The 13,802-nt window shown below is 49.9% G+C and overlaps 1 protein-coding gene across 2 annotated transcripts in view; it reads left to right on the top strand.

Annotated features, from left to right (window-relative positions):
- The first annotated feature begins 3,407 nt into the window (after positions 1–3,407).
- Positions 3,408–13,802, top strand: part of pdlim1 (PDZ and LIM domain 1) — a 66,884-nt gene continuing 56,489 nt past the window's right edge. Inside the window, exon 1 of one of the 2 annotated variants that reach the window (XR_004409994.1) lies at positions 3,408–3,797. Coding sequence is in view for 1 of the 2 variants with exons in the window: in XM_033012428.1 (XP_032868319.1) it covers positions 3,702–3,797 (96 nt within the window). In the remaining variant the exon portion in view is untranslated. The remainder of the gene's footprint in view (positions 3,798–13,802) is intronic. The other variant, XM_033012428.1, reaches the window with a different exon arrangement.

The following is a 13,802-nucleotide window of genomic DNA, read 5'->3' as shown; positions in this document are numbered from 1 at the left end:
ATTATCCGGAGAAACCAATCCAACCTCTCCCTGAAACCCTCTAATCCGGGCAGCATTCTGGTAAACCTCTTCTGCTCCTTCTCCAAAGCCTCTACGTCCTGTAATGGGGGTGACCAGAACCGCATGCAATACTCCGAATGTGGCCTGACCATGGTTCTATAGAGCTACATTGTGCAGAGACTGGTGAGCCCTTCACTTTACTTTGATTCAAAGTACTCTCTGGTATTAGACTCACGCCACTGAACTACTCCAGCACTTCACTCCAGCACTTACAGGGGAGAAAAGGGGGACCCGGCATGGAGGGGGTGGGTCTGCCGTGAGGGAGGGGCGAGAACAATGGAGGAGCCGGCGGGGGTACATGGGATCTTTGTCTGTGCCCTTTATGTGGCGACTATTTGCATACCTCAGGTATGCAAGCCAAGGATTTCACTGTGACTTGTCACGTGATAAGAAAGCATTCTTATCATATTTGAGAGCAATCATCAATCAATCAAAAAAAAACTTGATTGTCATTTAGAAATACATCGATATATGCAATTCTAAACAAAATTCCGTTGCATTTGGCTGCTCGTGCAACACAAAAATAAACAGAAGGATAAAATGGATAAAAAGATAAAATGGATAAAAAGATAACATAGATAATAGTGGCGGCCCATTACATGGCATTGAAGAGTCTGATGGATCGTGGGAAGAAGCTGTTGCAAACCCTTGACGTTCTGCTCCTTATGCTACGATATCTTTTGCCCGAGGGCAGCAGAGTGAACAGTCCATGATGGAGATGTGTGGGGTCCTTTATAATACTGCTGACCTTAGACAAGCTGACCTTAGACGTTTGCTCGCAATGTCCCCGATTGAGGGGAGAGAAGTCCCGATGATTTTCCACTCAGCTCCATTACACTCCACTCCACTCCACTCCAACTGGGTTTGGTGATTGTAGCTAACAGCCTCGGTGTGAGTAAAGGGCCTGTCCCACTTAGGCGATTTTTTAGGCGACTGCCGGCCACTGTACGGTCGCCACATGGTCACCGGGGTGTCGCCTGTATGAACATGAGTCGTCTCCTCAGTCACCCAAAGAGTCGTAGAGTTTTTCTGGTCGCCGCTAGATTTTGAAATGTTCAAAGCTTTTCGGAGGCAGTCGGCAACCGTGAGCTTGTCATCGCTTGTCTTCCCCTGACGTAGGTTGTCGCCGGTGTTGACTTTGGTGAATTCCATTGTCGTAGAAAATCGCCTAAAAAATCGCCTAAGTGTTATTCTCATCCTGATATTGTTGTTTGTGTAGAGGTTCTCCGACAAGAGTTCTGCAACACACTCTCTCTGTGATGCATATCTTTCATTTATTTGTCCTAATACCGTCTATATCTCTCATCTCCCTCTCCCCCGACTCTCAGTCTGAAGAAGGGTCTCGCCCACAAACATCACCTATTCCTTCTCTCCAGAGATGCTGCCTGTCCCGCTGAGTTACTCCAGCTTTTTGTGTCCATCTATTGTTGAGCCTGGAGATGTTTGTTGGAATAACTCAGCAGAGCTGGCTTGGTTTTAGTTTAGTTTAGGTTAGAAATACAGTGTGGAAACAGGCCCTTCGGCCCACCCAGCCAACCAGCGATCACCCTGTACACTAACACTGCCCTACACACATAAGGGAGAATTTTACAATTTTTTTAACCAAAGCCAATTAACCTACAAACCTGTCTGTCTTTGGAGTGTGGGAGGAAACCAGAGCACCCATAGGAAACCCACATGGTGACTGGGAGAATGAGCAAACACCACACAGACAGCACCTATAGTCGGGATGGAACCCGAGTCTCTGGTGCTGTAAGGCAGCAACTCTACCACTGTGCCACCGTGCCGCCCATAAATGTCTTTAAATGATGCCTTTGGAATGTTATCGGTTCAATGTGAACCAACTCATCACCCTGAAGAAGGGTCTCGACCTTTGTGGACTTTAGAAGGGCTCAACATCCAAGGATGTACATGCCACTGGACTACTGTGGATAGGGTGAGCAGCTTTAAATACCTGGGAGTCCACATCACAGAGGATCTGACATGGACAACACACGCTGCCACACTGGTGAGTAAGGCAGTGCCTTTATCACCTCAGGCAGCTGAGGAAATTCAGAGTCTCTGAGGATCCTTCAGTGCTTCTACTCTGGGGCTGTAGAAAGCATCTTGTCCGGTAACATCTCAATCTGGTTTGGGAATTGCTCTGCCCAAGACAGGAAGGCTCTACAGAGAGTAGTGTGTTCGGCCGAACGCACTATGGGAACAACACTCACCCCTCTGCCGGACCTATACACCAGGAAGAGCAGATCCAGAGCCAGCAACATTATGAAGGACCCCTACCGCCCCAACAACGGACTGTTCCAGCTGCTACGGTCAGGCAAACGCCTCCGCTGTCACACTGTGAAAACAGAGAGGATGAGACGGAGTTTCTTCTCACAGGCCATCAGGGCTGTAAACTCCTATCACACCAGGGACTAATTTACTAATTTAATGTTGTATTGCGTCTTTTTTTTTTTTAATTCTAAAATGTAAATACTGGTTTCTGTTCTATTCTGTTCTGTTGTTTTGCTCAATCCGCAGGCATTGCCACTTTCATTTCACTGCACATCTTGTATGTGTATGTGACAAATAAACTTGACCTGACCTGAAAGTCACCAATCCTCTTTTTCCAGAGATGCTGCCTGACCCGCTGAGTTACCCCAGCAATTTGTGTCTTTCCTCACTCTCAACCAAGAATGAAAAATGTTTAATTGTCATATGCACCAGAAAATGGAACAGTGAAAGTATAGCCCTGTCCCACGGTGCGAGTTCATTCCAAGAGCTCTCCCGAGTTTAAAAAAAATCAAGCTCGTGGTAAGCACGGAGAATGAACGTAGCGGGTACGTCGGAGCTCGGGGACGTCTCTTAGCGGCTCGTAACGCTAACGGCAGGTACTCGGGAAAACTCGGTAACGGCAGGTAAGCTCGGGAAGACTCATGAAGATTTTTCAACACGTTGAAAAATGTCCACGAGAGCCCCGAGTGCCGACGAGCCGCCATTACCGTAAACCTCCGAGTTCGAATCAGGGCAAACTCGGGAGAAATCTTGGAATGAACTCGTACAGTGGGACAGGGCTTTTTACTTCTTCCTATCCAGTCAAGAATTGAAAGTCGGAATCTTTTATATACACGACATGCTGGAGTAACTCAGCGGGACAGGCAGCATTCTGGAGAGAATTTCCCCAGGGTGGAAAAGTGAGAGACTAGAGTAGAGGGGCAGAGTTTTGGGTTAGAGGGTGCAGAGTTTAAGGCTGAGAGGGTGCAGAGTTTAGCGGTGATAGGAGCAGAAGTTGAAGGGTATTTGCCCCAGAGGGCGGTGGAGGGGAGACAGGGTGTGTTGTATCCCGGGCTGGGGTGTGTTGTATCCCGGGCTGGGGGTGTGTTGTATCCCGGGCTGGGAGTGTTTATCTCGGGCTGGGAGTGTGTTGTATCCCGGGCTGGGAGTGTTTATCCCGGGGGTGGGGCGCCTGTGCCCGGCCGAGCAGCTCCATAGAAGGTGAGGCCGTGTGCTGACGCGGGCTGGCCGTGCATTAAAAGCCCCCACCCCCCCTGGCGAGAGGCAGCATCTGCCGAGAGGCCACCCGGACACACACAGACACACAGACAGCGGTCCCGGGACACCGCCCGCACGCATCGACCACTCTCTCCCTCTCCACACACGGGATGTCCCAGCTCCGGATCGCTCTGCTCGGCCCCTCGCCCTGGGGCTTCAGGCTGGTGGGGGGCAAGGACTTCGAGCAGCCCCTCGCCATCTCCCGGGTAAGGAGAACCCGAACCGCACCTCCGCCACCCCTCTACCCCTATCCCTCTCCTCCTCTCCCAACCCCCCCCTCTCCTCCCCTTCTCCCATCCTCCTCTCCCCTCTCCTACTCTCCCCTCCCCTCTATCACCATCACCTCCTCCCCTCTCCTCCCTCTCCCTCTCCTCCCTCTCCCTCTCCTCCCTCTCCCTCTCCTCCCTCTCCCTCTCCTCTCTCTCCTCCCTCTCCTCCCTCTCCTCCCTCTCCTCCCTCTCCTCCCTCTCCCTCTCCTCCCTCTCCCTCTCCTCCCTCTCCCTCTCCTCTCCTCCCCTCCCCTCTATCAGCATCACTCCTCCTCCCTCTCCCTCTCCCTCTCCTCCCTCTCCCTCTCCCTCTCCCTCTCCTCCCTCTCCCTCTCCTCCCTCTCCCTCTCCTCCCTCTCCCTCTCCTCCCTCTCCCTCTCCTCCCTCTCCCTCTCCTCCCTCTCCCTCTCCTCCCTCTCCCCCTCCTCCCCCTCCCTCTCCTCCCTCTCCCTCTCCTCCCTCTCCCTCTCCTCCCTCTCCCTCTCCTCCCTCTCCTCCCTCTCCTCCCTCTCCCTCTCCTCCCTCTCTCCTCTCCCTCTCCTCCCTCCTCCCCTCTATCACCATCACTCCTCCTCCCTCTCCTCCCTCTCCCTCTCCTCCCTCTCCTTCTCCTCTCCTCCCCTCCCCTCTATCACCATCACTCCTCCTCCCTCTCCTCTCCTCCCCTCCCCTCTATCACCATCACTCCCCTATTACAATCTTCCCTACTACCCCTCTCCTTCACTCCCGACCACCCCCCTGCTCTACTTTCCCCTGCCATCTCTTCCCCTCCTCTCCTGCCGCGAACCCGCCCTTCCTCTCCACTCCCCCTTTTTCCTCCTCTCCCCTCTTCTCCACTCTCCTACCCTCCTCCTCTCCCCTACCATCCTCTCCTCTAACCCCCCCCCACTCCTCTCCTTTACCTTTTTATCTCCTACCACCCCTTCCCTTCCCTTCCCTGTAGCTGTAGCTGGGGGGGGGGGGGGTACATCCTGAGGTGGGGTGAGGGGCTTGCTGGGGTGTGGTCTGTCGTGGGGAAGGGGTTCAGGGTGGACTCTGCCCCTGTGGGGTGGGGGAGGGTCAGGGTGATCTCTGTCCCTGAGGAGGGGCTTTGTTGGTGGGTTTCTGAGGAGGTGTATGTGGGGTCGCTGTGGGGAGGGGGTGGGTTGTAAGGGGCCTCTGTCTCTGGCAAGTCAGGGTGGGCTTTGTCCCTGGGGTGGGAAGAGGAAACATAGAAACATAGAAAATAGGTGCAGGGATAGGCCATTCGGCCCTTCGAGCCAGCTCCGCCATTCAACAAGATCATCCAAAATCAGTACCCCATTCCTGCTTTCTCCCCCTATCCCCTGATTCCGTTAGCCCTGAGAGCTAAATCTAACTTTCTATTGAATACATCAGCTGTGGGGTGTGTGTGTGTGCGTGTGTGCGTGTTCGAGAAATGGGAGGGTGTGAAAGCTTGGGGTGTGTGTGTTACTGGGGAACTCCAAAATGTAAGTCAGGGGGCAATGGAGAAAGCCCAGGAAGTCACAGGGAGAAGGTACAAACTCCATCCAGACAGCACCTGTAGGTGCGGGCATTGATTATCTGTTGGCATGTGTAGACTTGCTGGTAGAGTGGTACCCACTGCCCATTGTGCGTCACCTCTATCACCCCCTGTGGGGGCAAGGGGATGGGTGGTCCCCTCACTGTGGGGAATCAGGGACTCTGTCCCACAATTTTAGTTTGGTTCAGCTCTTCGGCCCACCGAGTCCACGGCGACCAGCGATCGCCCCGTACACTAGCACTCGGTGTGGAGTGAACCTTTGTAACCTGTGGCGTGGCTACGCTTGTGTACTGCCTAGGTGAGGTAAGCTGTATAATTTTACCGAGTCGTATGCAAAACAGAGCATTACACTGTACATGTGCAAATACAGTATCATTGAATCATTGAATTTAGTTTAGTTTAGAGATACAGCGTGGAAAAAGGTCCTTCGGCCCACCGAGTCCACGCCGACCAGCAATCCCCGCTCACTAAAGGGCCTGTCCCACTTGGCGATTTTTTTTGGCGACTGCCGTCTTCATATCAGTGTCGCCAAAAGATTTTGAACATATCAAAATCCAGCGGCGACAAATAAAATGTTGCCACACTTGATAAAACACCGCGCGTCATACGTCTTCAGCCGCGAATTTTTCGGTGACCTGATACGTTAGTCAATGATGCCGGCAGTCCCTGAAAAAAACCGGCCAAGTGGGACAGGCCCTTAACACTATCCTGCATATTCGGGACAATTTACATCTACACCAAACCAAGTAACCTACAAATCTGTACATCTTTGGAAATGTGAGAGGAAACCGGAGCACCCGGAGAAAACCCACGCAGGTCACAGGGCGAACGTACAAACTCCACACAGACAGCACCCGAGATGTCAGGATCGAACCCGGGTCTCTGGCGCTGTGAGACAGCAACTCTACTGCTGTGCCACCGTGCCGCCCACGCTGTCTGTGTGGAGTTCGCGTGGTTCTCCCTGTGACTGTGTACCTTCCCTATTCTGGCATATGTTGACAAATCTGGAGTATAAATGTGTAGGTGAACTACTCTGCATGTGTCTCATGATAAATACTGAGTTCTAGAGCATTGTATGATTTAAAAATATATATTAATGGTGATTTCTGTGTTCCCTGGTAATTTACTGACCACAACACATTTGTCAAAGAGTTGAATAAACAAGGAACTGTAGATACTGGTTTACAAAAAGAAGACACAGAGTGCTGGAGTAACTCAGCGGGTCAGGCAGCATCGCTGGAGAACATGGATAGGTGACGTTTCAAGTCGGGCCCTTCAGACTGAGTTACAAAGTTTTAGTTTAGGTTAGTGCATAGATACAGCAGGGAAACAGGACCTTCGGCCCACCGAGTCCATGCCGACACTATCCTACACACTAGGGACAATTTACCATCTTTCTGAAGCCAATTAACTTACAATCCTGCTGTACATCTTTGGAGTGTTGGCGACAGCACCCTTAGTCAGGATCGAACCTGGGTCTCAGGCGCTGTAAGGGAGCAACTCTACCACTGCGCCACTGTGTTGCTCACACTGTCTGTTTGGAGTTTGCACGTTCCCCCTGCGATTGTTCTGGCAGATGTTGACCAATCTGGAGTACAAATGTATGAGCATACTTGTTATAACAGTTAATGAGTAAACAGGACACTGCTTGTTTTTCATAGTAAATACTGAGTTTTGGTGCTTTGTATATTTAATTATATATATATATATATAATCCGCTGGGTTGAAGAAACAAGGCAGTGCAGATGTTGGTATACGAAAACAGGACCCATTGTGTTGGAGTAACTCAGCGGGTCAGGCAGCTTGGTTGGAGAATGTGGATGGGTGACGTTTTGGGTTGGGACCCTTCTTCAGACTGAGTTACAAAGTTAAAAGGCGCTAGCTTTGTGAAAAGAACCAGACCTGTATCCAAATGGAATGTGATGATGGTATTTTGGAGAGAGACTGGGGTGTGGGATGAATGGACAAGCCCGAGCTCAAGGCCATAGCATGAATAATTGGGCACTTTGTAATCCATGGATAGACGACTAATGATCTCTGCTTCTGAGAAGATTACTGAAGCCAGGTGCTACGGAACAAAAGCAGGAAGGATGCTTGGTGAGATGACTAACCATTAGTCATGGCACTGACTGCAGCCTGTGGGTTCTATCCGCGCTTGCCTCTTCCTGACCTCCTCTGGGCCCTTCCACGTTGTCCTGAGATGCTGCCTGACCCGCTGCGTTACTCCAGCGCTCTGTGTGTCTTTTTGTCTCTTCTGGGGTGAGATGTTCAAAGTTTAGTTTCGAGGCACAGCGCGGAAACAGGCCCTTCGGCCCACCGAGCACATGCTGACCAGCGATCGCCCCGTACACTAGTTCTATCCTACACACTAGGGACAATTTACAGAAGCCAATTAACCTACTAAACCTGCAGCACCCAAAGAAAACCCACTCGGTCATGGGGAGAACGTACAAACTCCGTACAGACAGCACCCTTGGTCAGGATTTATCCCGGGTCTCTTGCGCTGAAAGACAGCAACACTACCGCTGCACCTCCATACCACTGTTATCAGGCTACTGAACAGTCCTCTAACAAGATATGGGTGTAGTCCCAATTTCTACTGACAAAGCTATGGCCAATAGTCTTTGACATTTCCACTGTGGGAGAAAAAGGTTCTGACTCTCCTAATTCTGCCTCTCATAATTTTATATAGTTTAATTTGGAAATACAACCTGGAAATAGGCTGTTCGGCCCATCGAGACCATGCCGACCAATGATCACCTGTACATTAGTTCTATGTGATCCCAATGTTACACTAGAGGCAATTAACAGAAGCCAACTAACCAACAAACCTTCACGACTTTGGGGTGCGGGAAGAAACCGGAACACGCGGCCAAAACTCACGTGGTCACGGGGAGAACGTACAAACTCCGTACAGACAGCACCTGTAGTCAGGATCGAACCTGGCGCAGTGAGGCAGCACTAACAGTCGGACGGGTTTAGATTAGGAAAGCTGAACCTGTCAATCTGACCAACATTTATACACCACTTGCTTCACAATCCCAGAGCAGCCCAAAGTGCTTCATTACCAATGCAAGCTCTTAGAATCATGAATGTGAAGTAAGGATTGTAGCAGGCATACACAATAAGGTGTTGATGATCAGATAAGTTGTTACATGTTGGAATATTGAGTACAGTTTTGGCCACAGGAAAGATGCCAGGGCTTTGGATAGAGTGCAGGATGCTCATGTTCATAAGGCATAGGATCAGAAGTAGGGCCATTCAGCCCATCGAGTCTACCACTCTGCCATTCGATCATGGCTGATCTATCTCTCCCTCTCAACCCCATTCTCCTCCCCATAACATTTGACACCCTTACTTATCAAGAACCTATAAATCTCCTCTAAAAATACACAATGACGGCCTCCACAGCTGTCTGTGGCAATGAATTCCACAGATTCACCACCCTCTGACTAAAGAAATTCCTCATCTTCTCTATTGTAACGGTACGTCCTTTAATTCTGAGGCAGTGCCCTCTGGTCCCAGATTCTCCCACCAGTGGAAACATCCTCTCCACATCCACTCTCCAGGCTCGTCACTATTCGGTAAGTTTCAATGAGATTGCCCCTCATTTTTCTAAACTCCAGTGAGTACAAGCCCAGTGCCATCAAACGCTCGTCATACATCAACCCACTCATCCCCGGGATCATTCTCTGGACCCTCTCCAATGTGCACATTCTTCCTCCGATATAGGGCCCAAAACTGCGCACACAATTCCAAAAATTCACAATGTTGTCTGGATCAGAGCGTATTAACTGTAAGGAGAGGTTGAGGGGAAACCTGATAGAAGTATATGATCCGTGGCAAAGGGGAGCACCCGGAGAAAACCCGCGCAGGTCACGGGGTCAACGTACAGACTCCGTACAGACAGCAGCCGTAGTCATTGAACCCGGGTCTCTGGTGCTCTGAGGCAGCAACTCTACCGCCTTGCCACACTAATGCTTGGGACAAGATTAACTTTGTAGAGTATGCGGATTGGGAGTATGTCAGGTAGCTGTTTACTAAACTGGCTTTCTGCTGTAACCTCCCGCCCACCCACCCCCACCCCCTCCCAACGAACGCCCACCATCTCTGACTCCCCCTCCTATATCTACCTGTTACTCTGTTGATGAATTGTGTGGTAGAAAGCTTCATGTTTGTCAGTTTAGTTTAGTTTAGTTTAGTTTAGAGATACAGCAAGGACACAGGCCCTTCAGCCCACTGAGTCCACGCCCACCATTGGTCACCAGTTCACACTAGTTCTAGGCTATCTCACTTTCTCATCCACTCATGTTCATGTGATAGGAGCAGATTGAGGTCATCTGGCCCATCAAGTCTACTCCACCATTCACTGATGGCTAATCTATCTTTCCCTCAACCCCATTCTCCAGCCTCCTCCCCATTACTCCTGACACCTGTACTAATCAAGAATCTATCTACATATCTTTGCCTTAAATATATCCACTGACAGCCTCCACAGCCATCTGTGGCAATGTATCCCACAGATTCACCACCCTCTGACGAACGATATTCCCCCTCCTCATCTTCATAAAGGAATGTACTTTAAGTCTGAGGCTATGACCTCTGGTCTGAGACTCTCCCACTAGTGGAAACATCCTCTTCACACCCACTCTATCCAGGCCTTTCACTTAGGTAAGTTTCAATGAGGTGGCCCCTCATCCTTCTAAACTCCAGCGAGTACAGGCCCAGTGCCGTCAAACGCTCATCATATGTTAATTCCTGGGATCATTCTCGTAAACCTCCTCTGGACCCTTTCCAGAGCTCAGCACATCCTTCCTCAGATATGGGGATCAAAATAGCTCACCATACAAATGCATTCTGACCAACGCCTTATAGAGAGAGTCTCAGCATTACATCCTTGTTTTTGTACTCTAATCCACTCGAAATAAATCCCTACTTGCTGGCAGCAATATATAGAGGCCATTTAACCCAGAAACCCGCATGTCTTTCTTTGGGATGTGGGAGGAAACCGGAGCACCCGGAGGAAACCCACGCAGTTACAGACAGAACGTGCAAACTCCACACAGATGGCACCCGAGGTCAGGATCGAACCCGGGTCTCTAGCGCTGTGAGGTAGCGGCTCTACAAGCTGTGCCACCGTGTCGTTAACTGAGTTGTATGCGTGTGGACCGGCATATCAGCATTCATTTCTTTCCATTCGGGGACGCGGGGTTGGCAAGGAATGTCTCCTGGGCCTCAGGCCTTTGACCCTTCAGTTCTTGTTGCAGTGAATCTCACTGCAGCCACATAGAAACATAGAAAATAGGTGCAGGAAGAGGCCATTCGGCCCTTCGAGCTAGCACCGACCACGACTGGCGGTTCTTATCAGTACCAATTCATCCCATAGCTATCACAGGAAGATGTCACAATGGTGTTTGTGAAATACAAGACAAAGCAGCTTAGTTCAATACAGTGTGGAAACAGGCCCTTTGACCAGCTTGCCCATACCGACCAACATGTCCCATTTACACTAGTCCCATCTGCCTGCGTTAGGCCCATACCCCTCCAAACCTGTCCTATCCACATACCTCTCCAAATGTTTCTTAAACATTGCGACAGTACCTGCCTCAATTACCTCCTATGACAGCTCCTTATAACTCCCACCCTTTGTGTAAAAAAACAGTTGCCCTCAGTTTCCTATCAAATCTCCCCTCCCCTATGTCCTCTGGTTCTCTATTCCCCTACTCTGGGTTAGAGACTCTGCGCCTACTCGCACCTATACTTAAGAAAAAGGGGTGGGCCATTTAGGGCTGAGATGAGGAAAAACCTTTTCATCTGAAGAGTTGTGAGCCTGTGGAATTCTATGTCACAGAAGGCAGTGGAGGCCAATTCACTGGATGTTTTCAAGAGAGAGTTACATTTCGCCCTTAGGGCTAACGGAATCAATGGATATGGGGGAAAAAGCCGGAAGAGGGTACTGATTTTGGATGATCAGCCATGATCTTATTGAATGGCGGTGCTGGCTCGAAGGGCCGAATGGCCTACTCCTGTACCTATTTTCTATGTTTCTATGTTTCAATGATCTATTCCCCATGTTTTTGTAAACCCACCATCCACCTGCCCTCCAAGGAATCATGTCCTATCCTTCCCAACCTCTCCTTATAGCTCAGGCCCTCGGGTCCCGGCAACATCTTCGTAAATCTTCTCTGGGCCCTTTCCACCTTGAAAACTTCGAAGCCTTTACCGTCATCATTGTCCCTTGTAGGTACTACCCTGTCTATTACTTTGATCTTGCACTTTACGTGCTGGTGGATTTCTGGCATGATTTTTTAAATCTTTGCTTATAGTTCCTGCAATAAGACTGTTCATTCTGTGTGAACAAACTAGTGGTGACGTCCACACCAGTGAATAATAAATTTACTGCACACTTATGTATATAAACCACAGATTTATTGCAAGGTGAATATTTGGTCACAGCCCTGACTGTGCACTTCCCTCTGAGCCTGTCCTTCGAGACACTCCTTGAAATCTATCCCCGTGATTTATCCTTTGATCATCTGCCCTGAAACTTTATTATTAACTCCGTCCAGTAATTAATAACATAACCGGGTTCGATCTTGACTACGGCCGCTGTCTGTACGGAGTAGGTACGTTCTTCCCGTGACCTGTGTGGGTTTTCTCTGGGATCTCCGGTTTCCTCCCACACTCCAAAGACGTACAGGTTTGTAGGTTAATTGCCTTGGTAAAATTGTAAATTGTCCCTAGTGTGTAGGATAGTGCTAGTGTATGGGGATCGCTGGTCAGTGCGAAAATGATGGGCCGCGCACACACGCGCAGACACACCCACACACACCCACACACACCCACACATGCGCAGACACACCCACACACGCACACCCACACTCACCCACACACACCCACACACACACACACACACCCACACACACACACACACACACACACACACGCGCAGACACACCCACACTCACCCACACACACACACACCCACACACACCCACACACACACACACCCACACACCAGTTCGCTTGCTTTAGGGAGGAGCTCTGCATCATCCCGCTCACAGAATAAGGAGGAAAGAAGATGAAACTTTATTGCCTTCTATCACAGTGAGGAATGTGTGGGGGAGGCCGCTTTGGTGGATGTTTATGTTAACTTTTATGTAGTTGCGTGTCTTGTTGCTTTTTTCTGGTATGACTGTATGGTAAATCAACTTTCACTGTTCCTGTGACAATAACGGACCATTGAACCATTGATTGAGTGAAACCAAGCAGGGGCCACAAGGCCACACATGTGGTATTGAAAGAAGCGACGTGTGGGCAATGTTGTAATGGAGGAAGCACAACAGCTCATTTCAAGTTCCTGCAAACATAGGCAACGCAATGGCTAGATTAAATATCTTTGCTGTTGATTTGAACTGGTCACTTCAGCAAGGATGCCATGACCCATGGTTGGCAACACAAAGATCGTTGAATGTGTAGGAAGGAACTGCACATGGCGATCGTTTTGCTGAACATCTCCGCTCAGTCTGTTTTGGTCTTCGCAATCTCCTCTTTGCCAAATAACTTTAACTCCCCCTCCCACTCCTGACCGTTCTGTCCTGGGCCTCCTCCACTGTCAGAGTGAGGCCCAGCGCAAACTGGAGGAACAGCACCTCGTGTTTCGCTTGGGCAGCTTACACCCCAGCTGTATGATTGTTGATTTCTCCAACTTCAAGTAACCTTTACTTCCCCTCTCTCTCCGTCCCTCCCCCACCCTAGTTGTCGTACTAGTTTCACTGTCGTCCTGCTGAGCTTCACTGTTTATGTCAATCATTATCATTTTCTCCACAGCCAACAATAGACCATTGTGGGCTCCACCTTTCCTTGATCATCGTTGGTAGACAAAAGTGCTTGTGAAACTATGCGGGTGCGGCAGCATCTATGGATCGAAGGAAATAGGCAACGTTTTGGGCCGAAACCTGATGTGGGGGGGGGGGGGGGTGGAGTGGAGGGGGGTGGTTGCGGGGAGAAGAAAGGAAAAAGGAAGAGGTGGAGCCCGAGGGCTCAGGGAGAGCTGAGAAGGGGAGGAGACAGCAAGGGCTACCGGAAATTGGAGAATTCAATGTTTATGCCGCTAGGGTGCAGACTGCCCAAGCGGAATATGAGGTACTGCTTCTCCGATCATCGTTGCTGGCTTTGACCTGTCCTTTTGCATACTTTCATTCATTTGCACTTCCTATCTCTCGTTTCCCTCTCCCCTGACTCTTTAGTCTGAAGAAGGATCTCGATCCGAAACGTCACCTATTCCTTTCCTCCAGAGATGCTGTCTGACCCACTGAGATGTCCAGCATTTTATGTCCATCTAATAATCATTGAATGTTGGAAACACTCAGTAGGTCAAACAGCATCTGTGAAAAGAGAAATAGCATCAGTCACGGTCT

Source organism: Amblyraja radiata, chromosome 37 (genome assembly GCF_010909765.2).
Source record: "Amblyraja radiata isolate CabotCenter1 chromosome 37, sAmbRad1.1.pri, whole genome shotgun sequence".
NCBI classification, from domain to species: domain Eukaryota; kingdom Metazoa; phylum Chordata; class Chondrichthyes; order Rajiformes; family Rajidae; genus Amblyraja; species Amblyraja radiata.
Note: the sequence above shows the minus strand (reverse complement) of the source record. Positions and strands in the feature narration are given on the sequence as shown.